The sequence below is a fragment of the Rattus norvegicus genome, chromosome 9 (genome assembly GCF_036323735.1).
Source record: "Rattus norvegicus strain BN/NHsdMcwi chromosome 9, GRCr8, whole genome shotgun sequence".
Taxonomy (NCBI): Eukaryota; Metazoa; Chordata; class Mammalia; order Rodentia; family Muridae; genus Rattus; species Rattus norvegicus.
The window spans coordinates 121,398,876-121,425,683 of record NC_086027.1 but is presented as its reverse complement, the minus strand read 5'-3'; the positions used below and the strand labels follow the sequence as shown (position 1 = coordinate 121,425,683).

The 26,808-nt window shown below is 44.7% G+C and overlaps 1 protein-coding gene across 11 annotated transcripts in view; it reads right to left on the bottom strand.

Annotated features, from left to right (window-relative positions):
- The window catches only part of LOC120094817 (zinc finger protein 431-like), a 31,403-nt gene extending 5,499 nt beyond the window's left edge, over nt 1-25,904 (bottom strand). Inside the window, exons 1-3 of one of the 11 annotated variants that reach the window (XM_063268218.1) lie at nt 25,011-25,904; nt 5,420-5,530; nt 5,163-5,232 (exon numbers count right to left, since the gene is read on the bottom strand). In XM_063268218.1, the coding sequence (XP_063124288.1) occupies nt 5,163-5,232; nt 5,420-5,530; nt 25,011-25,070 (241 nt within the window). In that variant the 5' untranslated portion in view covers nt 25,071-25,904. Of the gene's footprint in view, nt 1-5,162; nt 5,233-5,401; nt 5,531-25,010 lie in introns of all 11 variants that reach the window. The other 10 variants (XM_063268217.1, XM_063268212.1, XM_063268216.1 and 7 more) reach the window with 10 other exon arrangements.
- Between the last annotated feature and the right edge of the window lie 904 nt (nt 25,905-26,808).

Genomic DNA, 26,808 nt, shown 5'->3' with positions numbered 1-26,808 from the left:
AAATGCCAGCCCAGGTTACTGTATCCTGCAAAACTCTCAATTAACATAGATGGAGAAACCAAGATATTCCATGACAAAACCAAATTTACACAATATCTTTCTACAAATCCAGCACTACAAAGGATAATAAATGGTAAAGCCCAACATAAGGAGGCAAGCTATACCCTAGAAGAAGCAAGAAACTAATCATCTTGGCAACAAAACAAAGAGAATGAAAGCACACAAACATAACCTCACATCCAAATATGAATATAACAGGAAGCAATAATCACTATTCCTTAATATCTCTCAACATCAATGGCCTCAACTCCCCAATAAAAAGACATAGATTAACAAACTGGATAGGCAACGAGGACCCTGCATTCTGCTGCCTACAGGAAACACACCTCAGAGACAAAGACAGACACTACCTCAGAGTGAAAGGCTGGAAAACAACTTTCCAAGCAAATGGTCAGAAGAAGCAAGCTGGAGTAGCCATTCTAATATCAAATAAAATCAATTTTCAACTAAAAGTCATCAAAAAAGATAAGGAAGGACACTTCATATTCATCAAAGGAAAAATCCACCAACATGAACTCTCAATCCTAAATATCTATGCCCCAAATACAAGGGCACCTACATATGTAAAAGAAACCTTACTAAAGCTCAAAACCCACATTGGACCTCACACAATAATAGTGGGAGATTTCAACACCCCACTCTCATCAATGGACAGATCATGGAAACAGAAATTAAACAGAGATGTAGACAGACTAAGAGAAGTCATGAGCCAAATGGACCTAACGGATATTTATAGAACATTCTATCCTAAAGCAAAAGGATATACCTTCTTCTCAGCTCCTCATGGTACTTTCTCCAAAACTGACCATATAATTGGTCAAAAAACAGGCGTCAACAGATATAGAAAGATAGAAATAATCCCATGCGTGCTATCGGACCACCACGGCCTAAAACTGGTCTTCAATAACAATCAAGGAAGAATGTCCACATATACTTGGAAATGGAACAATGCTCTACTCAATGATAACCTGGTCAAGGAAGAAATAAAGAAAGAAATTAAAAACTTTTTAGAATTTAATGAAAATGAAGGTACAACATACCCAAACTTATGGGACACAATGAAAGCTGTGCTAAGAGGAAAACTCATAGCGCTGAGTGCCTGCAGAAAGAAACAGGAAAGAGCATATGTCAGCAGCTTGACAGCACACCTAAAAGCTCTAGAACAAAAAGAAGCAAATACACCCAGGAGGAGTAGAAGGCAGGAAATAATCAAACTCAGAGCTGAAATCGACCAATTAGAAACAAAAAGGACCATAGAAAGAATCAACAGAACCAAAAGTTGGTTCTTTAAGAAAATTAACAAGATAGATAAACCCTTAACCAGACTAACGAGAGGACACAGAGAGTGTGTCCAAATTAACAAAATCAGAAATGAAAAGGGAGACATAACAACAGATTCAGAGGAAATTAAAAAAATCATCAGATCTTACTATAAAAACCTATATTCAACAAAACTTGAAAATCTTCAGGAAATGGACAATTTCCTAGACAGATACCAGGTACCGAAGTTAAATCAGGAACAGATAAACCAGTTAAACAACCCCATAACTCCTAAGGAAATAGAAGCAGTCATTAAAGGTCTCCCAACCAAAAAGAGCCCAGGTCCAGACGGGTTTAGTGCAGAATTCTATCAGACCTTCATAGAAGACCTCATACCAATATTATCCAAACTATTCCACAAAATTGAAACAGATGGATCACTACCGAATACCTTCTATGAAGCCACAATTACTCTTATACCTAAACCACACAAAGACACAACAAAGAAAGAGAACTTCAGACCAATTTCCCTTATGAATATCGACGCAAAAATACTCAACAAAATTGTGGCAAACCGAATCCAAGAGCACATCAAAACAATCAATCACCATGACCAAGTAGGCTTCATCCCAGGCATGTAGGGATGGTTTAATATACGGAAAACCATCAACGTGATCCATTATATAAACAAACTGAAAGAACAAAACCACATGATCATTCCATTAGACGCTGAGAAAGCATTTGACAAAATTCAACACCCCTTCATGATAAAAGTCCTGGAAAGAATAGGAATTCAAGGCCCATACCTGAACATAGTAAAAGCCATATACAGCAAACCAGTTGCTAACATTAAACTAAATGGAGAGAAACTTGAAGCAATCCCACTAAAATCAGGGACTAGACAAGGCTGCCCACTCTCTCCCTACTTATTCAATATAGTTCTTGAAGTTCTAGCCAGAGCAATCAGACAACAAAAGGAGGTCAAGTGGATACAGATCGGAAAAGAAGAAGTCAAAATATCACTATTTGCAGATGATATGATATTATATTTAAGTGATCCCAAAAGTTCCACCAGAGAACTACTAAAGCTGATAAACAACTTCAGCAAAGTGGCTGGGTATAAAATTAACTCAAATAAATCAGTTGCCTTCCTCTATACAAAAGAGAAACAAGCCGAGAAAGAAATTAGGGAAACGACACCCTTCATAATAGACCCAAATAATATAAAGTACCTCGGTGTGACTTTAACAAAGCACGTAAAAGATCTGTACAATAAGAACTTCAAGACACTGAAGAAGGAAATTGAAGAAGACCTCAGAAGATGGAAAGATATCCCATGCTCGTGGATTGGCAGGATTAATATAGTAAAAATGGCCATTTTACCAAAAGCGATCTACAGATTCAATGCAATCCCCATCAAAATACCAATCCAATTCTTCAAAGAGTTAGACAGAACAATTTGCAAATTCATCTGGAATAACAAAAAACCCAGGATAGCTAAAGCTATCCTCAACAATAAAAGGACTTCAGGGGGAATCACTATCCCTGAACTCAAGCAGTATTACAGAGCAATAGTGATTAAAAACTGCATGGTATTGGTACAGAGACAGACAGATAGACCAATGGAATAGAATTGAAGACCCAGAAATGAAGCCACACACCTATGGTCACTTGATTTTTGACAAAGGAGCCAAAACCATCCAATGGAAAAAAGATAGCATTTTCAGCAAATGGTGCTGGTTCAACTGGAGGTCAACATGTAGAAGAATGCAGATCGATCCATTCTTATCACCCTGTACAAAGCTTAAATCCAAGTGGATCAAGGACCTCCACATCAAAGCAGACACATTCAAACTAATAGAAGAAAAACTAGGGAAGCATCTGGAACACATGGGCACTGGAAAAAATTTCCTGAACAAAACACCAATGGCTTACGCTCTAAGATCAAGATTCGACAAATGGGATCTCATAAAACTGCAAAGCTTCTGTAAGGCAAAGGACACTGTGGTTAGGACAAAACGGCAACCAACACATTGGGAAAAGATCTTTACCAATCCTACAACAGATAGAGGCCTTATATCCAAAATATACAAAGAACTCAAGAAGTTAGACAGCAGGGAAACAAATAACCCTATTAAAAAATGGGGCTCAGAGCTAAACAAAGAATTCACAGCTGAGGAATGCCGAATGGCGGAGAAACACCTAAAGAAATGTTCAACATCTTTAGTCATAAGGGAAATGCAAATCAAAACAACCCTGAGATTTCACCTCACACCAGTGAGAATGGCTAAGATCAAAAACTCAGGGGACAACAGATGCTGGCGGGGATGTGGAGAAAGTGGAACACTCCTCCATTGTTGGTGGGATTGCAAACTGGTACAACCATTCTGGAAATCAGTCTGGAGGATCCTCAGAAAATTGGACATTGAACTGCCTGAGGATCCAGCTATACCTCTCTTGGGCATATACCCAAAAGATGCCCCAACATATAAAAAAGACACGTGCTCCACTATGTTCATTGCAGCCTTATTTATAATAGCCAGAAGCTGGAAAGAACCCAGATGCCCTTCAACAGAGGAATGGATACAGAAAATGTGGTACATCTACACAATGGAATATTACTCAGCTATCAAAAACAACGACTTTATGAAATTCGTAGGCAAATGGTTGGAACTGGAAAATATCATCCTGAGTGAGCTAACCCAAACACAGAAAGACATACATGGTATGCACTCACTGATAAGTGGCTATTAGCCCAAATGCTTGAATTACCCTAGATGCCTAGAATAAATGAAACTCAAGACAGATGATCAAAATGTGAATGCTTCACTCCTTCTTTAAAAGGGGAACAAGAATACCCTTGGCAGGGAATAGAGAGGCAAAGATTAAAACAGAGACAGAAGGAACACCATTCAGAGCCTGCCCCACATGTGGCCCAGACATATACAGCCATCCAATTAGACAAGATGAATGCAGCAAAGAAGTGCAGGCCGACAGGAGCCGGATGTATATCGCTCCTGAGAGACACAGCCAGAATACAGCAAATACAGAGGCGAATGCCAGCAGCAAACCACTGAACTGAGAACGGGACCCCTGTTGAAGGAATCAGAGAAAGAACTCGAAGAGCTTGAAGGAGCTCGATACCCCTTATGAACAACAATGCCAACCAACCAGAGCTTCCAGGGACTAAGCCACTACCTAAAGACTATACATGGACTGACCCTGGACTCTGACCTCATAGGTAGCAATGAATATTCTAGTAAGATCACCAGTGGAAGGGGAAGCCCTTGGTCCTGCTAAGACTGAACCCCCAGTGAACGTGATTGTTGGGGGGAGGGCAGTAATGGGGGGAGGGTGGCGAGGGGAACACCCATAAAGAAGGGGAGGGGGAGCGATTAGGGAGATGTTTCCCTGGAAACTGGGAAAGGGAATAACACTCGAAATGTAAATAAGAAACACTCAAGTTAATAAAAAAAAAATAAAATAAACTGTAACAATAATGAGATCTTACCAAAAGGGAATTAATGTTTAAACAGATACAAACAGATAGCTCAAAATATTGGCAATGTAAAGGTTGATCCTAAATAAGCAACATAGGACAGGAGCTGGCTCATCAGTGAAGAACTCTTGCTGGTCTTAAAAATAATTGGCCTCAATTGCCAGTAGTTAGAATGGAGCTTCACAACTATTGATTACTCCAAGTTCAGGAATTCTGAAGCCATTTTCTGACTACTATGGGGATTAGGCATACATGATGTGCATATTCATTCATACAGGCAAAATATACATATTCATTGAAATAAATCATCACAAACGCAACAGGTAGGAAAAATGTCATATACCTGCAATCCAATGACTCAGAAAGCTCAGGCAACATAGCCAGGCAGTATGAATATCACGAATACATGCCACCTGAGAAACAGAATATGCTCTCTATCAAATTTCAAAATTCATAACGTGGATGAAGATCAACACAACAGCATATGCTTGACATGTGCCAAAACCCACAGTCCAACCCATCAGCCAATAATATAAAAACGAACAAACAAACAAACAAACAAACAAACAAACAAAGAAAAACCTGGGCATGTTGGCCCACATTTAATCCTGGGACTCTGGAGCCAGAGGCAGGTGGACCATATACGTTTGAGGCCACATGTTCTAAACAGCTACGTTCAGGACACCCAGGGCTACATAGGGAAACTTTGTCCTGAAAAACAAAAACAAAATTAAAATTATAAAAAAAAACAGTCTTGCAAAATACCTTAGCACTGAATAGCAATTGCTTCAACTGCATCTTATGTGATTTAGGGTTAGAGTCTATAATGCTGAAGGCAATACAACATAAGAAGGAAGCTGACTAATCAGGTACAACCACTACACAATACACACACACACACACACACACACACACACACACACACACACACACACACACACACACACCACGCAGCAAATGGGTTGACTCTATAGACACCCAAATGTCATCCCCAATAACTAATCATCTAGAAAGGTTCCTCCTACAAAAGCAGTTCTATTTAGAGAACTGAGTTGGCCAGAGCAAGGCTGACTCCTCCATGACAGGTTGTAAACTGACAGACTGGGAAACTAGGCCTAAGTTTCTGTTTCCCAGAACTGGAAAAGTCCAAACAAGTCAATTCTAGGAAAACCATCCCTCACAGGCAGCTAATCAGGAGCTTCCAATGACCCTAATAGCCTGCAGCAGCCCATACATTCTTCAAATGCCCCAAATCACTTCTAACACTCTTGATTGTCACATCTTGTAAAATCAGAAAGCAAGTTATATCTTTCCAACATATAAAGGCACAGAATACCCCTTCCCATTCCAGTAGAGAGGAATGTGTACATAGTGAGGGAAGATTGGACCAAAGTAAGAAACCTAGCAGGACGAACACCAAATCCTGCAGCTGTCTCAGACACAAGGAGCCTCAGTTTCAAAAGGCTTAGATGGTCATATCCCTGCAACTTCTCATACATCTCTCAGTTTAGATCCTTGAACTCCCTATATGCAGCTCTCCATGACAGGTGTCTCATAACTTGGGTATCTCTATATCTTGTGGTCTCAAATGCAACTCAGACTTCATCCTCAGATTCATCCCATGCACTCTCACAGTGTCTTCCCTCACTAGGGATCTCACTCTGCCAAACACAAATGGCTGGAACAGTACTGAACTGAAACCACCGGGGAAGAAGCCATAACTTTACATTTTCCATCTTTCTTATTTCCAGATCTTGGGTGCCACGCTTGGACCAGTAGTAGCAGGTTTTATATGACGTTCCTTCCTGGGTCTAGGAATGACTTTGCCAACTCCCCCTTCCATTAACTGAAGGCTTAGCAGGAGGGACTGTTTCCCTTAATTCACCTTCTTAGGCTTCCAATCCTGAGCAAAGTCCTTCTCTTTAATGGTGATAATCTTTTTGAAAATTCATGCCTCTGTCTCAGCATTTGGCTGCCATGTGTAACTTCCCAGGGCTGCTTTTCTCTACAAACCACAGACTTTGCATTTATTTCTGCTCAACTTGTTGTTTTTTTCTTGTAGTCCAGAATGAGTTACTAGTAATAATCATCTAACAGATTTCAATATTTCACCTGAGAAATATAGCTAATTGTTTTTTAATTCTGCCTTGCTCAATTTCTCAGAGCATGGGTGGAATAAGAAAGACTTGGGGTCAAAATACCACATAAATGACCTCTAGCTAAATTTGTCACGGAGTCTATTTTCCACTGAAATCGTATGACCTCAACTTCTGACTGCATTACTTGCATGACTCCAGTCTTCCAGGTGCTACAACAACAGCCGATTAAGCTCTGAATACAGTTTTCTATGCTGTTTGCCATCTCAAGCCCTGATATTAACTACTTTCCTCGAAAGGAGAACATTTCTAGTTTCTCTAGTTTCTGTCCAGAAACAAAATAACCTTTTTTTTGGTTTTGTTTTGTTTTGTTCTAACTTGCCACTTTCCTACTTTGATTCAATTCTCTAACCAAAAGCATCTCAGGAAATAAACAGGTTCCGGTCAAGGCTAGGACAAGTTCCATTCTCCACCCACAGTTCTTGGGAGGAGCAGGGACATTCTTGAAAATCCTGCAAAATGTACCTGTAGTACATTTAGCCTGACCCTCTGGTCCCAGATAAGAGCTCAAAGGCATGCCATATAAGTTTGAACTGTAAACCTGCTAATGTAACCTGTACCCCTGAAAGTATAAAAACTGCTTGTCACAGCCATTGGGGTCACCTTCCAGTCCCTCGCTACGAGGGGCTGATTGAAGGTTGACCCCGACACACCCGAAAATAAACTCTTGCCTTTGCATTAAACTCCATTCTCATGCCTCACTTGGGGGATCTCCTTGTAGTTAAGACTCACTTTGAGCCCTATGGGTTACACCAAAAATGTGGTACATTTATCACTCAGCTGTTTAAAAAGATGCCATCATGAATTTATAGGCAAGTAAATGCAACTAAAGAAATCACACCCAGAATGACAAACATGGCATGCATTTACTTACAAGTGGATATTACCTATCAGGTAAATAGTAATCAAACCCAGAGGGGTTAAAGAGGTGGACCCTAGGGAGGAAGCACAGATCTCTTTCTACAGGGAAAATAGAATAATTTCTGTGAGTAGACCAGAGTTTGATGGGAACAGGATTAGGGAGGATCAGTTGAGGGGGATGCAGGGGAAAGTACAGTGCAGGAAGAAACAGCTGGAATTAGGGGTTATTTGGGAGTTAGTGTAGAAATCCAGTAGAATGACAACTTCCTGGATGACCAGGGTGACCCTAATGAAACTCCTAGTAATGGAGGATATGGAGTCTGAACTGACCATCCTTTGACACCAGGCAGGACTTGGATGTTGGTAATAAGGTACATTTGGTTGAGCTGGTGGCCAAGGAGGTCCCTTGAGATCCTTAAACAATCCATGCTGATGTTAGGACAAACTTTGCTCTCAGATAACTGACAGCAGGGACTGATCATTAAGGACAAATTCCACACAGTTCACTGAATGCAGAGGTCAAGCTAGTACAAGCTTGGAGCCTTCACCCCTGTGTTCTAGTCTCTTTGAGGAGAGAAGGTACGCTACAGGCTAAAAAGAAGAAAGAGAAACCTGGAAACCCCCCTCCACCCCCAACACCCACACACACCTACAATTGGTCCTTCCTAAGATGTGCTGGGGCATGATGGTAACAAATTGGTTTGAGTGGCCAACCAATGTTTGGTTTAACTTGAGGCCCTTGACATGAGAGGGAACCCATGACTAACACTGATTGGATTTCTAGGAATCTTACAGAAACTTAAATGGCAAGCATAGAGACAGCATGTGTCTATGCCAGGTCCTCTGCTGATATGTTATGGCTGTTAGCTTGGTGTCTTTGAGGGACTCCGAACTGTGGAAGCAGGTGTAACTCTGATTCTTTGGCTTGATCTTGAGATTTTTCCTATCAGGTTGCCTTGTCCAACATGAAGGCTTTCACCTTGTCTTTTTCTCTCTTGTTTTGTCTGTTAGGTCTGCTCCTTTTTGAAGAGGACATGGGTGGGGGGGTGGACCTTGGGGAAAGGATAGAAGTGAGGGGTAGTTGGGAGTGCAGGTTGGGGAAACGGTGGTCAGGATATATTATATGAGAATCTACCCTCATATAAAAACTTAATTCAACATTGTTTAAATGAAAGGCAAAGAAGGGAAGCTATAGTGAACAAAGAAAAGCAAATTCGTAAAGATAGGGACAGCAAGATTGTGATACATACACTACTTGCTCTATTTTTGTAGACAGTGACTATCACATAGGAATGTAAAAATACCTGGAAGGCTTACTTCCTCCTTCTGATAATCTAGGCCTAGTCATGGAAGCTTATAGCTTCTGTACAATCTTATCTAGGTCTAGAATGGCCTGGGGGATTTAACAAAAGACACAGACTAGGGTCATTTGTGCTAAGAAAATGCCAAAGCTTTACTGAGGTTCACAGAATATACACCCCAAGTTCACTGGGTGGAGAATTCCAGGAAGCACAGTGGAAAAATAGGTTATGCCCTCAGGACAAAAACAGGAACAAAAATCAGGAACGGGGTGTTACTGCCCAGGTGCCAAACAGAAAGATCAAGATGTTCCTTTTTTTAGGAACTAAAGCTTCCACATGCATCAGCAAGGCTCAGCACCGGGCAAACACTTAGGGGGCTCAGTAGAGTTGGGCACTTGAGTGTTTTGGGCATCAGAGACTTAACTGTTAAATAATCACCCTTTCTTCTTCTTTTTGAACTCTGGCTGGTCAACTCTGCTCTTCTAGCTCTTACTCTTCACTCTAACCAATTCAAATTGCTTCTTTCACTTCTGACTGAATTGCTGTGCTTGGCCTCAAACGAACTCTAGAAAACTGCTCTCTTCTCATTCTCTCGCTCATTTTCTCTTTTTCTGTCTTTAGCCTGCCTGTCTCTGTAAAATTCTCCAGGTAAAACTGCCTCCTCCTCTTACCCTCTGTGCTGCTTCCTCTTATATTGCCTCTTTTACTTCTTCTCTTTAGAGTTGTGCATATCCTATTCTGTCAGATCTTTCCCTGATCCATCATTTTTTCACCCACTCAATTATAGCGCTTCCTTCAAAAACGATGTTTACCTTCATCGTTTGAGAGCAAAGGTGTGTACTAAGGGCTGAGCCATACCAGTTAGAAACAGCTCCCCTCCCAACCCTGTCTCCAGCAAATTGGACAGTCTCTGGGTTCACAATGCGATCAAATACTCTGCAATACAGGAGTTCATGACAAGCTCATCTTGGGCCCAGTCTGTATCTGTGAAATCAGAAGTTTTGTTCTCAGCAATGTGAAATATATATCACGCAGGAAACAAAAGCAATCACTTTCTTGTGTTAGCTTTTGAAGGGTTAAAATTTCTAAAAGTTAGTCCTGAACAAAGTCTGACTATGCCTAAAAGAATTTGAGATAGGGCTCCAAGGACACTGGCCATCTGGAGCTACCCCTGGAGCTACCTCCCTTCCCTTCCTTCACTCCCTGATACGAGTCATCCCTTAGCTGAGCGAGATAAGACACCTTGCCCATACTGCCAAGATGCTAGAATGCTTTGTTAATACAATTCCGCACAGAAAAAAAAAATAACTGTACACGCTTTGTACTAACCAATCTGTTTTCCCTATATAAGCTCCGGCCTAGAGAGGCTCTGGGCTGGACTCAATCTCCTGTGTGAGATATGTGTCAGCCTGAGATCTCGTAAATAAAACTGCCTCTTGCTGATTACATCAAGACTGGCTTCTCGTGTTTCCTGGGGGTACCCCAACCCGTGACTGGAGCGAGAGTCTCCCCAGAATCTGGGGGTCTTTCATTGGGGGCTCGTCCGGGATAGGAGTGTAACCCCCGGAGATCCGAATGCCTCTTGGAGGTACGTTAGTGTGAGTGCTGGAAAGCGGCCGCTGTGTGAGTGTGAGACTAGTGTGTGTGTGAATTAAGTCCTGTAGTCTGTGTTTTTCAGTACCGGTTTAAGGTCTTGGTGCACTGTCTGGGCAGAAGAAGATTCCCCACTCCATTGTTTTTGAGTGCACTCGAGTGGATGGGCTTCCCACTCTGTTGTTTTTGAGTGCACTCGAGTGGATGGGCTTCCCACTCTGTGTTGTTTTTGAGCGCACTCGGGTGGATGGGCTTCCCACCCTGTTGTTTTTGAGTACACTCGGGTGGATGGGCTTCCCACCCCGTTGTTTTTGAGCGCACTCGGGTGGATGGGCTTCCCACCCTGTTGTTTTGAGTACACTTGGGTAGATGGGCTTCCTACCCCGTATTTAAGTGTGCTTGGATGGAAGGGCTTCCCACCCCGGGCAGACGCCTGTGAGTAGGTACTGGGTTTCTACTTCGAATAGCTGTTTTCTTTTTGTTCTTTTTTTAGATAGCGGAAGTGAGGACGCCCCAGCTCTGGGAGACGTCCCACGAGCCGACTTTTGTCGGGAAGACCCGGCAGGTGACAGTCAAAGAGATCAGACTGTGACTTTTCGTAACCAAGGAGACGGAGAACTTCTCCTACCTGGGCGGTGGATTCGAGACCCAACGCCGTCCGAGGTTGCGTTTGGCTGGATATATCAGTCCAGGCGCGGACGAGTGTGTGTAGACGCACTGCTTTTTCTTTTTGGGGTTTCATTTTTTTGTCTAGTCCTTTTTTTCTTCACCATGGGACAGTCTGTGTCCACCCCGTTGAGTCAAACTTTGAATCATTGGTCAGAGGTTAAAACTAGAGCCCCAAATTTGCTCGTGGAAGTAAGAAAGGGACGTTGGCAAACTTACTGCACTTCTGAATGGCCAACATTTGGAGTAGGTTGGCCACAAGAGGGCACTCTAGACCAAGCTATTATTTCATCAGTCAAAAAGATTGTCTTTCAGCCTGGGCCTGGATCTCACCCGGATCAGGTCCCTTACATCGTAGTATGGGAAAACCTCGCCTCTGACCCCGCCCCCCCCCCCCCCCCCCGTGGCTGAAGGCCTGGTCCCGACCATCCCCATACCCGGCTTCACACGTATTGGTAGCACAGGAGCTACAGACGGAGAAGAAGACAACCCCCCGGATTTATCCTGACATCGAGGGGCCTCCAGATGAAAATGAGCCCACACCGTCGGCACCCAGTCCTCCTCCTCCCCCTTATCAGCATGGCAAACCTGAGGGTCCTGCAGCCGGTACCAGAAGCCGGCGCGGGACCGGTCCAGAGGGTCCTCCTTCAGCTCCCACCTTCCCACTTAGGGCCTATGGCCCCCCTGTAGATCCTCCTGAACTCCAACCCTTACAGTATTGGCCTTTCTCCTCAGCTGACCTTTATAACTGGAAAACTAACCATGATTCTTTCTCTGAAAATCCTTCCAGTTTAACTAATCTCATAGAGTCCCTGATGTTCTCCCATCAGCCCACTTGGGATGATTGTCAGCAGCTTTTACAGGTTCTTTTTACCACTGAGGAGAAGGAGCGGATTCTCCTAGAGGCTCGGAAGCATGTTCCAGGACCAGACGGAACTCCGACCAGGATGCTCAACCTCATTGACGCTGCCTTCCCCCTTGATCGCCCCCCCTGGGATTATAACACGACTGAAGGTAGGGAGAGGTTGACCACTTACCGCCGGGCTCTCGTGGCAGGTCTCAAGGGGGCACCTCGTCGCCCCACTAATTTGGCCAAGGTAAGAGAGGTACTTCAGGGACCCACGGAGGTCCCCTCCGTGTTCTTAGAGAGGCTTCTGGAGGCGTATCGAAGGTACACTCCCTTTGACCCTTTGTCTGAGGGACAGCAGGCAGCAGTAGCCATGTCCTTTATAGGTCAGTCCTACCCGGACATCAAGCGCAAGTTACAAAGACTAGAAGGCCTACAAGATCTTACAGTAAAAGACTTAGTTAAGGAAGCGCAAGGTCCTGGGTTCGATCCCCAGCCCCCCAAAAAAAAGAGAAAAAAAAAGACTTAGTTAAGGAAGCAGAGAAAGTATACATAAGAGAGAGACAGAAGAAGAGAAGGAGAGGGAGAAAAAGGAAAGAGAAGAAAGAGAAGATGAGAGAGATAGACGTAGGGACCAGAATTTAACACGAATACTGGCCGCAGTAGTACCTGAAGGAAACAGGAATGTAGGGAGAAAGATAGAGAATCTGGGCAACCCACGCCACCGGAACAACTGGGCTTCACAAGATCGGAGACTTTCACAGATGGATAAAGGACTTTCACAGGTAGATAAAGACCAGTGCCGTTATTGCATGAATAAAGGACATTGGGCCAGGGATTGTCCGAACAAGAGGGAAAAGATGCGGAGTCCCAGGACCCTTGTCCTGAGGAACGAAGATGATTAGGACAGTCAGGGCTCGTACTCCCTCCCCGAGCCTAGGGTAATTTTAGATGTGGAGGGAACCCCCGTGGACTTCCTAGTAGATACGGGGGCAGAGTTTTCAGTTTTACAACACCCTCTGGGGAAGCTTACTGACAAGACCAGTTTGGTGGTGGGGGCAACCGGCATGAAAATACACAAGTGGACAACAGCTCACCGTGTCAATTTAGGGGCTGGCCGGGTATCCCATTCTTTCTTAGTAGTGCCTGAGTGTCCCACTCCCTTGCTCGGTCGAGACCTGCTGACTAAAATGAATGCCGAAATACAGTTTTCACCGGAAGGACCCCGAATAAAGTGGCACCCCCCCAGGCCAGTATGGACTTTGACTTTCAATTTGGCAGACGAGTATCGCATACATGAAAAAGGTAAGAAGATGGACAACCCGCAGTGGTGGCTTTCCAGGTTCCCCGAAGCCTGGGCGGAGACTGGGGGAGTTGGAATGGCCTCCCAAGTTCCCCCTATAGTGATTGCAGTCAAGTCAGGTGCTACTCCCATCAGTGTGCGCCAGTACCCTATGGGCAAGGAAGCGAAAGAAGGCATTCGGCCTCATATAAACAAATTTTTACAACTGGGCATCCTAACCCCATGCCGGTCCTCCTGGAACACCCCACTATTACCAGTAAAGAAGCCTGGGACACGAGACTATCGACCCGTTCAGGACTTGAGAAAGGTCAACAAAAGGGTAGAAGATGTACATCCCATAGTACCTAATCCCTACACCCTCCTCAGCACTCTGCCGCCAGAGAGGATATGGTACACTGTCTTAGACCTCAAAGATGCTTTCTTTAGCCTGAGATTACACCCCACCAGCCAACATCTGTTTGCCTTTGAGTGGAAGGACCCGGAAACCGGACATTCTGGACAATTGACTTGGACCAGACTACCACAGGGGTTCAAGAATTCACCCACCCTCTTTGATGAGGCTCTACATCGGGACCTGACGATTTTCAGAACCAATAACCCACAGCTGACTCTTCTTCAATATGTTGATGATTTACTTTTAGGTGCTGAAACCCAGGATGAGTGCCAAAAAGGGACTGAACAATTACTATCTGAATTAGGTCGCCTAGGATACCGGGCATCAGCGAAGAAAGCGCAGTTATGCCACACAGAGGTGACTTACCTGGGCTACATCCTTAGGGATGGTAAGCAATGGCTCACAGAAGCCCGGAAAAAGACTGTGCTTCAGATACCTGTACCTCAGACGCCTCGACAGGTGAGAGAATTCCTAGGCACCGCCGGGTTCTGCCGGCTGTGGATTCCTGGGTTCGCTGCACTGGCTGCCCCCCTCCACACCTTGACCAGGTTAGAGACTGAGTTCCAGTGGAAGCCTGAACATCAAATGGCCTTTGATGCCATCAAACGGGCCTTATTGACTGCACCTGCTCTAGTCCTGCCTGACCTAACCAAACCTTTTACGCTGTTTGTAGATGAGAGAGCGGGGGTAGCAAAGGGAGTGCTGACACAGACCCTGGGTCCCTGGAAGCGGCCTGTAGCGTACCTCTCCAAGAAGCTAGACCCAGTGGCTAGCGGTTGGCCGTCCTGCCTCAAGATCATTGCAGCAGTAGCTACTCTGATAAAAGACTCTGATAAACTAACCCTAGGTCAGCCAGTAACGATTATAGCCCCACACGCTCTAGAAAGTGTTATCCGGCAGCCCCCAGACAGGTGGATAACTAATGCCCGCCTGACTCACTACCAGAGCCTGCTACTGAATGATAGAGTTTCTTTTGGCGCTCCTGTCATTCTAAATCCAGCCACGCTGCTCCCAGAGACAACAGGTCAGAACCCAATACATGTGTGTACAGACATCTTGGCCGAGGCCTCTAGTACCAGAGAAGAGCTGACAGATGTCCCCCTACCTGGCTGCCCCTCCTGGTTTACAGACGGCAGCAGTTTCCTGGTAGAAGGAAAGAGGAAGGCGGGAGCGGCAGTGGTGGATGGGAGAAGGACCATTTGGTCCAGTGGACTGCCAGAGGGTACCTCAGCCCAGAAGGCTGAATTAATAGCCCTCACTCAGGCTTTGAGGCTGGCTGAAGGAAAAAACATTAACATTTACACTGACAGTCGCTATGCTTTTGCCACTGCACATGTCCTTGGGGCCATCTACAGGCAGAGAGGACTCTTGACGTCCATGGGAAAAGAAATTAAAAATAAAGATGAGATTCTCAGCCTCCTAGAAGCTATACACCTCCCAAGAAAGGTAGCCGTCATCCACTGCCCCGGACATCAGGGGGGACAGGATGCTGTGGCAAAAGGCAACCGTATGGCAGATGCCACTGCCAAACAGGCCACACTCGGGGCTGTAATTCTGACAGTGGTAAATAAAGAGCTTCCCCCAAACCTAAAAGACTCCAGCTTCCAATACACCCAAGAAGAGCTAGAGGAATTTCATCGGTCTGATTGGGTACAAGGGTTTTCTCCCTGCGGTGCGGCTGAGACAGCAGATGGCAAACAAGTCCTCCCAAACAAGGAAGGACGCGACTTCATTACCAACCTCCATCGTCTGACCCACCTGGGTACACGGAAGTTAACAGAACTTGTGAAATCCTCTGGATACTATGTTCAGAGATTACCAGACTTAGCCCAAGAGGTTGTACAGAGTTGTCAAGCCTGTGCTCTCGTCAACTCTAATAGACCCCCGTCTCTCCATGGCAAGAGACTTAGGGGAGATAGGCCGTGGGCTCATTGGGAAATTGACTTTACAGAAATAACTCCAGCCAGGTATGGTAATAAATATCTACTAGTGTTCGTAGACACCTTCTCAGGTTGGGTAGAAGCATTTCCTACCCGCTCAGAAACAGCTCAAGTGGTGGCTAAGAAGATACTGGAAGAGATCTTTCCACGGTTTGGACTCCCCAAGGTAATCGGGTCTGACAATGGACCTGCTAAGGTAAGTTGCCCAGGTAAGTCAGGGGCTGGCCAGTCAGCTGGGGATTAATTGGAAATTACATTGTGCTTACAGACCCCAGAGCTCAGGACAGGTAGAAAGAATGAATAGAACCCTTAAAGAGACCTTGACTAAATTGGCCTTAGAGACCGGCGGGAAAGATTGGACAGCCCTCCTTCCCTTCGCCCTGTTCCGTGCTCGGAACACTCCGGGAAGGTTTAAGCTGACACCGTATGAGATTCTACGGGGCAGTCCGCCACCTATAGGTGAAGCCGGGGGAATACATGATCCTGACCCTCCTCTTTCTCAACCCCTCCTCACCCGCCTTAGGGCTCTTGAGATTGTCAGACGCCAGGTGTGGGACTTGCTGAAGGAGACCTACCGGACAGAAAGCCCCAACATCCCACACGGATTTCAGGTCGGAGATCTGGTTCTGGTCAGACGACACCGAGCCAGTAACCTTGAACCTCGCTGGAAAGGACCTTATTCAGTCCTACTCACCACCCCGACAGCTATAAAGGTCGACGGAATAGCTGCCTGGATCCACGCTTCACACGCTAAGAAGGCTCCCAAGACCCCTGAAGATGAATGGACGGTGGAAAGGACTCCTCACCCTCTTAAGCTTCGCCTCCGCCGCCGCCTCACCCCGGGAGATGACATCGAATAAGGATCCACATTCCCCCCAACAACTAACTTGGCAGGTTTTCTCTTCAACAGGAGACCTAGTGTGGTCCGTCACTGGTAAACATCCCCTCTGGACCTGGTGGCCACCGCTGTACCCGTCCTGGTGTAAGCTGGCTGCGGGAGCACCAGGGTGGGGCTTAGAACATATGGCCCCTGACGAGGTGAATGACATGCTAGATTTCTCACCACACTTATACACTTCCCCCCGGTTCGGAGGACCTGGAGCTGTACGTGCTCCACCCCCGAAACCCGATGCCGGCTGCCGGACTCCTGGGGCTAGGACAGAACTCACTAAGACCCCCTTCTATGTCTGCCCGAAGAACAGGCCCCTCAGGTCTGATATGTGGAAATGTGGAGGAGAATCACACTTTTTCTGTTATTATTGGGGCTGTGAGACTACAGGGCAGACAAGCTGGAATCCCTCGTCCACTTGGGGTTCTATAGACGTCAAATGGGCCAAGGGTAGAGTTGCCACCCTCAACATCACCTTTACTCAAATGGGAAAAAAATACACCAAAGACTGGTTCCAGACCCGACGATGGGGACTGTGCCTCTACGTACCTGGAACAGATCCTGGAATTCTCCTAGATATTAGACTTAAGGTAGAATCTATTAGCCCCAAAATTATAGACCCAAGCGCTGTTCTTAGGAATAGACGACCCCTCACCAAACCTAGGCCCAAAACTACTACTACTACGACTACTACTACTTTAAAACCTGAGGTTTCTACACTTGCCGGGGACATGACCACGGGAAATTACCTGGCCCCTCACTTGCCCGGTGCCCAGGAACGCATGTTTAGGCTGGTCCAAGGTGCTTTCCAGGCCCTTAATTACTCCAATCCCGATCTGACATCAGAATGTTGGTTTTGTCTTTCCTCGAGCCCCCCTTATTACGAGGGGATAGCAATCTCGGCCAACTTCACCATAGACTCTAACCCTGAAGTTTGCCTTTACACCAACAAGCCCCGGCTAACTTTAACTGAGGTATCGGGAGAAGGAACATGTGTGGGAAAGGTTCCCCAGTCTCACAGACACTTATGTCGCTATGTTGTCCCGGTTGACACCACCCCCTCCGATATTGCTTCTTACTTAATTCCTCCTTCTGGGTTTTGGTGGGCCTGTGCCTCTGGCCTCACCCCCTGCTTGGCTGACTCGGTGGTCAATAGGCTTTCAGATTACTGTGTAATGGTACAGTTGGTCCCAAGAATCTATTACCTTCATTCTGAAGAACTCTTGTCTCTATATGGTCAGAACCCCAGGACCAAAAGAGAGCCCATCTCCCTAACGGTAGCCATACTCCTGGCCTTGGGAGTAGCCGCTGGGGTAGGTACCGGATCAGCCGCTTTAATTACAGGACCACAACAATTACATCAGGGGCTAACAGCTTTAAACACTGCCATTTCTGAAGATATAGAGGCGTTAGAAAAATCCATCAGTCATCTAGAAGAATCCCTGACTTCCTTGTCAGAGGTGGTGCTTCAAAATAGAAGAGGGTTAGATTTACTATTCCTTAAAGAAGGAGGGCTGTGTGCTGCTTTAAGAGAAGAGTGCTGTTTTTATCTTGACCACTCCGGGACCATTAAAGATTCTATGGCTAAACTTAGAGAAAGGTTAGATAAGAGACGACGAGAACGAGAAACCACTGATAACTGGTTTCAAAGCTGGTACAATAGTTCCCCATGGCTTACCACCCTGTTGTCAGCTTTAGCTGGTCCCTTGATTATCCTCCTCCTTTTGCTCACTGTTGGGCCCTACATCATTAACCGCCTTTTTGCTTTTATTAGAGAACGGATTAGTGCTATACAAGTCCTTATGTTGAGACAACAGTATCGGGCTATATGGAGTGAAGAGCCACTAGACGCTAGATTCATCATAGAGTCCTAGGATTAGGACTACTTACTAAGAGCAGAGGGGAATGAAGGGTTAAAATTTCTAAAAGTTAGTCCTGAACAAAGTCTGACTATGCCTAAAAGAATTTGAGATAGGGCTCCAAGGACACTGGCCATCTGGAGCTACCCCTGGAGCTACCTCCCTTCCCTTCCTTCACTCCCTGATACGAGTCATCCCTTAGCTGAGCGAGATAAGACACCTTGCCCATACTGCCAAGATGCTAGAATGCTTTGTTAATACAATTCCGCACAGAAAAAAAAAAAAATAACTGTACACCCTTTGTACTAACCAATCTGTTTTCCCTATATAAGCTCCGGCCTAGAGAGGCTCGGGGCTGGACTCAATCTCCTGTGTGAGATATGTGTCAGCCCGAGATCTCGTAAATAAAACTGCCTCTTGCTGATTACATCAAGACTGGCTTCTCGTGTTTCCTGGGGGTACCCCAACCCGTGACTGGAGCGAGAGTCTCCCCAGAATCTGGGGGTATTTCACTTTCACTAGTTTGGAGTGTGGAATTACAATGCTTTTCATTTCATTCCAAAGGAATACTCATAATTGTTCTTAAGAAAAAATAATGTTTCAATAACTATTCAAACAGAAATAAATGAGATGTTGCACAAAATCGCTACATGAACTATATTATGCATTAAGCCTAAATAAACCAATGTATAAAAATATTAAATGTTTAAACGCTTTCTCCAAAGCAAAAATGAAAGTGTTACCATCTAAGTTACTGAAGGCAGAGAAAACAAAGAGCCGAGTCAGTTATCTAAGACTTTTACATGTTTGTTCAACTCTAATTTATCGTTAGTATTTAAACTCAAACAAAACAGTCAATGTGGTTCTTTTTTTCTTTTCATTTTTTCGGAGCTGGGGACCAAACCCAGGGCCTTGCGCTTGCTAGGCAAGCACTCTACCACTGAGCTAAATCCCCAACCCCTTCAATCTGTTTCTTAACCTCGTTTTTACTTCTTCATGCAGTATGACTCATTGGCAGAGGGCTCTCATGACATCCAAATAAAGCCACTTTCTGCATTTTTATAGCATACTACAATAGCACATTTGCTTCTCATCTATAACAACTCTTGCTACAGAAAGCTTGATATTTCATTTCTCTTCTCCACATAATGTTCTAAATAAACATTAGGAAAAAAAAAACCTTTGAAGGAGATTGTTTCAGCTGGATTCTCTGCTTTTTCCCCTTCTATACGAATTTGGGGGGAATTTGACCATGGACTAGTACTTAGGAAATAGGTTCAGGTAAGAATATTTTCATTTGGGCTAGTAACCTTCCTTTTCTCTTATCAAACTGATGAGCCCCTAGAAACAATGATCACAGGACTTTCTGCCTTGTTTGTTCCTTGACCTAGAATTGACCTTATTATTTGCTTGTACTAAAAATGGTAGAAAAGCAGACTGGGAAAAATAAACCCGCTTCAGCCTCAGCACTGGCTAGAATCATGCTATATATTGTCCAATTTTCTTTTTCCTTTCAATCCTCACTCCCTCCCTTGAGACCCTGTTGACTGACTGAGTTGACTTGGTCACCCTTCATTTTCAAGTGCTACCTACAATGTTGACAACATGGTTCAAGCTCCCATATCCATCTGATAATAAGAGTGCATTAAAGGTTAAAATTATATGGGACAAAGAAATGGGTTGATAATGCTTAAGCTATAATTACATGCTGTTTTATGACCAATAAAGCACTGACTGTGAGAGTCTTTACAAGTGCATAATCCTTTATCCACTCCTTTAACCCAAGGCATCCTAGGTCGCCTAGAGGTACCTAGCTTGTCCTCAACAAATGAGCATTGATGTTATTTTCATATTTAGGCAAGTATGAATACAACTGCAAGAAACATGAGCATTCTGGTACTTTTTAAAACTAATTTCAAGTGCATGGAAACTATACTGAGAAGACTGCTGGGATCCATGGCAATTCTGTCATTCTCATGAGAAGTTAGTGTTGGTATGAGGAATCGGCTTTATGGTTGCAGGTTGTCTCCAAACCCAGAGATAGCAGTGACGTCACCCAGAGGTGAAAGGGACCTGTGCATCTGTTGTCATATATTTCCAGTGTCCTCCATCTCCCACCCTCGTCTGCAAGAAGTTATGTCCCTACCCAAATAAAAAGCCAACTCTTCCTGACCTTCACCCCTTCTTTCTCTTTTCCTCCTTTGTCTCCTTCCCTCCTTTGTGCATCCCCCATCCCCAGCACCAATGAAAGTCTCTCACGTGGAACCGTACTGGCCAGGTGTGGTCTGTCTGGGCACGAGCCTCGATTCCCATACAACACTCCATAGGATGGGGATTGCTTGGGTGTAGGTATTACGTACACATGTATCAGAATACACATGTTAAACATGCACAATTTTATATCAACTATAGAAACACAGTCTTAACTAGTTTTAGTAGGTATCTATGGAAAATCCCAACGTACTGCTATCAGACTTTAGTGCTAAGACACAATCCTGTGTCACATCCAGATTTATTGTCCAATTCTGGACCATGCTTTATTTTCACTCTTTTTTCTTTCTCAATTAAGTCATACTTATAAAGATCTTGTCTACGTGAGCCTAAGGATGAATTCTGTGTCACTAAAGTCTACACTAAAGTCCTCTTTCTATGGCTTTGGACATTATTTCACATCAGTTTCAGTTTCGCACACATACTATATAGCTTGCTAAATGAATTATTATGTAGAATATCTTTTACCAAGTTATATAACTGTAAACAACACCATTATAGTGATGTTAAAAAAGGAATGTTGGGTATGTTCAATTTGCAGCAAAATTCAAAATTTAAAGAAAACGTATAATAATATGTAACAGGACAGCTGATTTCAAAGCTATTTGCCATGTGAAAAAAACCTCAGAATCATCAACAGGATTATGAAGAAATAGTACACATTTTGGCACAGTATAGATTCCATCTATACTTACCAAAGAGCTACAAGGATCAAAAGTTTTAGCACATTTGTGAAAAAAGGAGATGTAGAGAAAAAAAGGCAAGAACATAAGCCCCAAATTATAGTCAAGTTTTAATCAAAAGACCTAAGGAAACTCAGTCAGGAAAAATGTGAATTTGACCAATATTACCTATGATTGCATGTGTATTCAAATGGAAAAAACATAGACGTCCCAACTCCCACAAGAATAACTCAAACTGACCACTAAACTGCTATATTTCTGACCCTCGGGCCACTACTGGCCCCACACTCTAGAGCTCTCTGTGTGGAGGTGGTAAGAAAGGAGGGTTATGGCTCTGCGGCTCCCAATGCCCCCGTGTGATCTCACACAAACCCAGCCCCCCTGAACCCACACACAAACGAAGGTTGAAGAATAACTTAATGTCTGCTTCCACATGATGCCATATGTATTTTAGTAATGATGTAGAATCTGCCCTGCCCACCTACACCCCACCCTGCACACCTGAGAAACCTCTGCATCTCAGAAACTCCTTTTGGACTCTGGAACTGAATTTCCCTGAATCACTCCATTCACTGTGACTGCTGATAGTGGAAAGGTAAAAGGATTTTAACCAAGTATTGCCAAAGGATGATTCTCATAACCTCATCCCTATATTCTGTGTATATTTTGGAGAATTGTTTGTTAACTTGTGGCTTTGCTTTCTCTGGCACTGTGGGGCATAAAAATTTTGAAAAACAAACTCGAGGCAGCTGTATTAACCAGCAGTCCCCCCAAATCTAACTCTTGGCTTTGCATCTTCACTACCCCCAGCAGAGACTGTTCAACTCACGATGCTGGGTCGAGTACAAGGAACTAGATTCAAGGATCTTTTTCTCCTCCATCCTTGTTTCTCTCCTATCTGGTGTTAGGGGGTGAAACGAGGTTGGGGGGAAGGGGGCTGAGGAGGGGATTAAGAGTGGGGAAAAAGAAACCACAAAGTAGCAAAGACCAGCAAAGATCCAGTTAGTTGGGTCTAAAATGCTAAAAGAGGATCTAGCCTAGGTAGATTTTACAGTCCATGTATGCTGTCACCCTTAAGTTTGTTTTAGGTTTAGTTTCCAGGTTAATTTTTTTTTTTCTTTTTCTTTTTTCCGGAGCTGGGGACCGAACCCAGGGCCTTGTGCTTCCTAGGCAAGCGCTCTACCACTGAGCTAAATCCCCAACCCCCAAGTTTTTTTTTTCTTAAGATTTATTTATTTTATTTATATGTTAGTACACCGTGGTTCCCTTCAGACACTTCAGAAGAGAGCATCCCATTAAAGATGGTTGTGAGCCACCAAGTGGTTGCTGAGAATAGGATCTGTGGAAGAGCAGTCAGTGCTCTCAACAGCTGAGCCATCTCCCCAGCCCATTTTTTCTCCAGGTTAAGTTTTGAACAATTTAAATATAAACTGGAGGCTACAAGGCTGGCCACTTAGATAGGCCATTTACACAGCAAACATTTCCGGGATATTTCTTAAGTACACCAGTGCCCTAAAACAGTAGGTTAGTGACAGTGTCCTAAGTGGAAGGTCTCAGATGAAGAAAAACATAGGAAAAGGAGAAGCTAGAAAGTATAAAATCTGGGGTGGGGGTGGGGGTGTCTTAAGCTAAGACATTAAGAAGAATGTCACCTTGTATATGGTTTACATGAGGGAAATGGAAAGAAACGGGAGACATCTATGAAGTCAGCATAAAGATTAAATTACAAAGTTAGCAGAAACATCATATAATGGGACACACTCAGGAAAAGTCTAATCAAACAGTGCTGCACAAGGAACTCAGTGTATTTCAAAAATATTCCTTACCAAGTCTGTAGTGGCCTTGGCACCCATAGTCCCACATGGTGGGAAGTGTTGTTGTAAAAATGTAAAAATAAAAGAGGGTATTGTTGGTCTTTTATCCCGCTAGGTATCTTGGCAGAAACACATCCCAGCCACACACGTTCCTACACTCAAAACCCCATATACAGAACACACAACACAATAATCTTAGATCCAATTGGTAAGATATAAATGCCGACTTAAACATACACAACCCGGTACCATCCATCCCTTAGGAACATTGATAACAACCTGTAAATACACAGAGCAGACTCTTAACATCACCTGCCATGGCTTCTCCCCCTCTCCTCTCTCCTCTCTCTTCCTTTCTGTCCTGGTCTCCTCCTCTTCCTTCAAACTTCTCTCCTGCCCATCCTTCCTTCTCCTCCAATGACAGGCCTCCTTCTATCCTGTACTTGCCCCTCACCTGTACTTTACAGATTCAATGGGGAGGTGGTTCAGGTGAAGTCACCTGAGTTCTGAGTGTGTGCCTAGGCAGCTGTCCTTGGGGCAGTGGAATTAGCATCAAAATACACAAAACTTCAGGGCAAACCACAACAGGCAAGAGTTGTTTTCTCAGAATCTTAAGCAACCCCTCCCAAATGCCCTGGCCCCAAGCATATTCCTAATTTTAGGGGAGCTGTTCGATCTCTATAACCAGGGCCCCAGGGAAAGCTCCCAAGGACTAGGCCCTAGATGGTTACTGGCTCTGCCAAGCATGTCCCTGAGTCTCAGAAGGAGCTCAAACAAGGGGACCTCAGGAAAAGGAGGGAAAGCATAGCTTGATCAGGCCAGCACTCAATAAACAGTGTTTGTTGTTGTTTTAACTTTTCTAATGGTTGTCACTGGGTGTCATCTTGACCATGTGGCAGAACTATACTTTTCTCAAGAAGAAAACTAAACCTTTCTGGCACACCAGGCCTTACTGTTGATTGTGATCCTGTAATGCCCCATTGATCAGCTTGTTAGAGGCCTGCTCTTTGATATGGAGATGGGCCTAGTGGCTGGTGGCAAATCAGGGTCTGGTGCCATATTTCTGGACAATCCTGGTGAACAAACTTGTGTATCCTAGCATCCTAATCTCTAACAGGCCTGGTTAGCTTACTACTTACACGTGGGGTGTTTTGCAGGCAGTCCTCTCTCAGCTAAATTCTACTTAGTGTGCCTTGCTATCTCCTAACCTTTAGCAAATCCTTTACATCATCAATTCTACTCTTTCATTACAGCTTGATATTGGATTGCTACCCAGCACATGAGATGCCTTCCACAACCTCCACAAAATAACTCCAAATTGATCTTACACCTTAATGTTAAATGCTAAGAACAGAACTTGTAGAAACTAGGCTTCTGAGTTTGGGATCACGCCAAGGATCTTTCCATACACAAGCCAAATGCTCTGCACAGTTGCACCCCTACAGGGAAGTTATTCAGAAACTGCCTCTGGGTACAGTGAGTGGCTAAGACCTCACAGGTAGTGGCCAATTCCCACTCAGCCTGGGGTAAGACCCACCAGGCCAGCTTCCACAGCTCAGTCCCCGCCCCCCGCCCGCCGCGCCGCCCGCTGACCGGGCCCGCCCGGTCTCTTACCCCTTTGTTTGCCGTGACAATGTGCTCACCATGTCGCAACTGTGGAGCTTGCCTGAGCATGCCGCACAGAATCCAACCGCAGGACACAAAGCACAGCAGCCAGGACCATTTAAGAAGGCTTAGCGGCAAAGCGAATCCTGCAACAAGACACCCGGAAAAGCCCGCCTTCTCTTCTGATTGGCAGGTCCATTGAAGGATCTGATTGGCCAGTCGTCTTGAGTGACTTGAGAACCTCCATAAGGGTTAGAGTGAGCTGAAGATACAGTAAGGATACACAGTTCTCGGCCTAAGCTTCAAGCCCAGGGCCAGACCATTTCCAGATCTACAGATTTGCATTTCAGTAGCACTTGTGCCTGTACTCCAATAGCGTTCTCATCTGTCTCCCCGCCCATTCCCAGGAAGTACCCACCAGGCCACCTACCATGGCTCAGCCTATTACTCCTCCCTTTTGCGGGCAGTGACCCTGTGCTCACCAGGTCCTCACTTCAACCTGAACTCAGCTCACAACATTCAATAGTCTCTTTCCTTTCCTCCTCCTGGCATCAAGGTATACAGCTTGCATAACCCCCATACTCAACTTGCAGTGGGGTTATTAATCTGTCCCACAAGTGGAAGGGTGCCCAAGATATTAACACTTAAAGAGAGATTTGAGGAAACAAGAGTTTTGTTTTGTGGCTGTTGGGATTCAGTCCCTACAATCAGCTGACCTTCATATATTTAACACACCAAAGCTGTCTGGGCCTCCAGGTTCTCCCAGCACTCCTCAGTCCCCACCTGTAACAGGGCCTGTCTGGCATACGCCACCTTGTACCTTGAACTTTCCAGTGCAGGGACCGAGTTTTCCCTTCCCCAGAACCTCTTCTTATAAAATCCAGAAATTTTGTACTCTTTGTCTTTCTGTTTCTCTGCCTCTCTCTCCCTCCCCCTCACCTTTCCATCCTTCCCTCTCTTCCCTCCACCTTCCCTCTCACCCCCCCCTCCCTGCCTACTGCATTTTTCTCTCCCTGCTTGCCTTGCTCACTCTTTCTCTCTTTCTCCCCACCCTTCGTTATCCTTACTCCCCATATCGACTTTTCTGACCGCTCTGGGACTAGTGAACTCTTATCCTTGGGATCAGTGAGCCCACTAGAGAATTGCCCCCAATAAACACTCTAATTTGGCATGGGTTGAATCCTTCGCGCTGGGCTTAGGTAAACTGCAGCTACTTTTCACTGGTAGGTACTGGAACCCTGGGAGACAAACCTTGAGGAACACTAGTGTTAGCCAGCACATCCTCTTCAGTGGGAAGATAAGCACACATTCACACACAGAACTGTTTTAGTAAAGGTTCTCTAGATGAACAGACCTGATAGGATGAATCTCTGCATGTTGAAAGCAGATTTATTAGAATTTTCACATCGTTAGTCCAACGATGGCTAACGTGGCATGTATAGGGGTAGGGAAACCTATATGTGAACATAGCCAGACTCCTTCAGTAAAATCCCAGGGCTTATTTTCTTGAAGGATATCATTCCTTTGGAAATGACTCCTGTTCTCTCCTTGACTGCAATGGAGGGGGCGGGGGGATGTCTTTCTCAGTTCTTCTGTCTTGTCTTAAACATTGGCTATACCTTGTATTCAAACTGACTACATGTGGAATTAACTAAAACTGAAAGAGATTGGGTACAGTGTGGGGATTTCTCTTAATTATAGCTTTTGAAATGTGAAAACCCTTCTTCAATCTAGATTTTTTGAGTTGTTAAGATCCACCTTTACTCTAGGCCACAGCTTTTGGTGACAGCCCACATATATAAAGAAC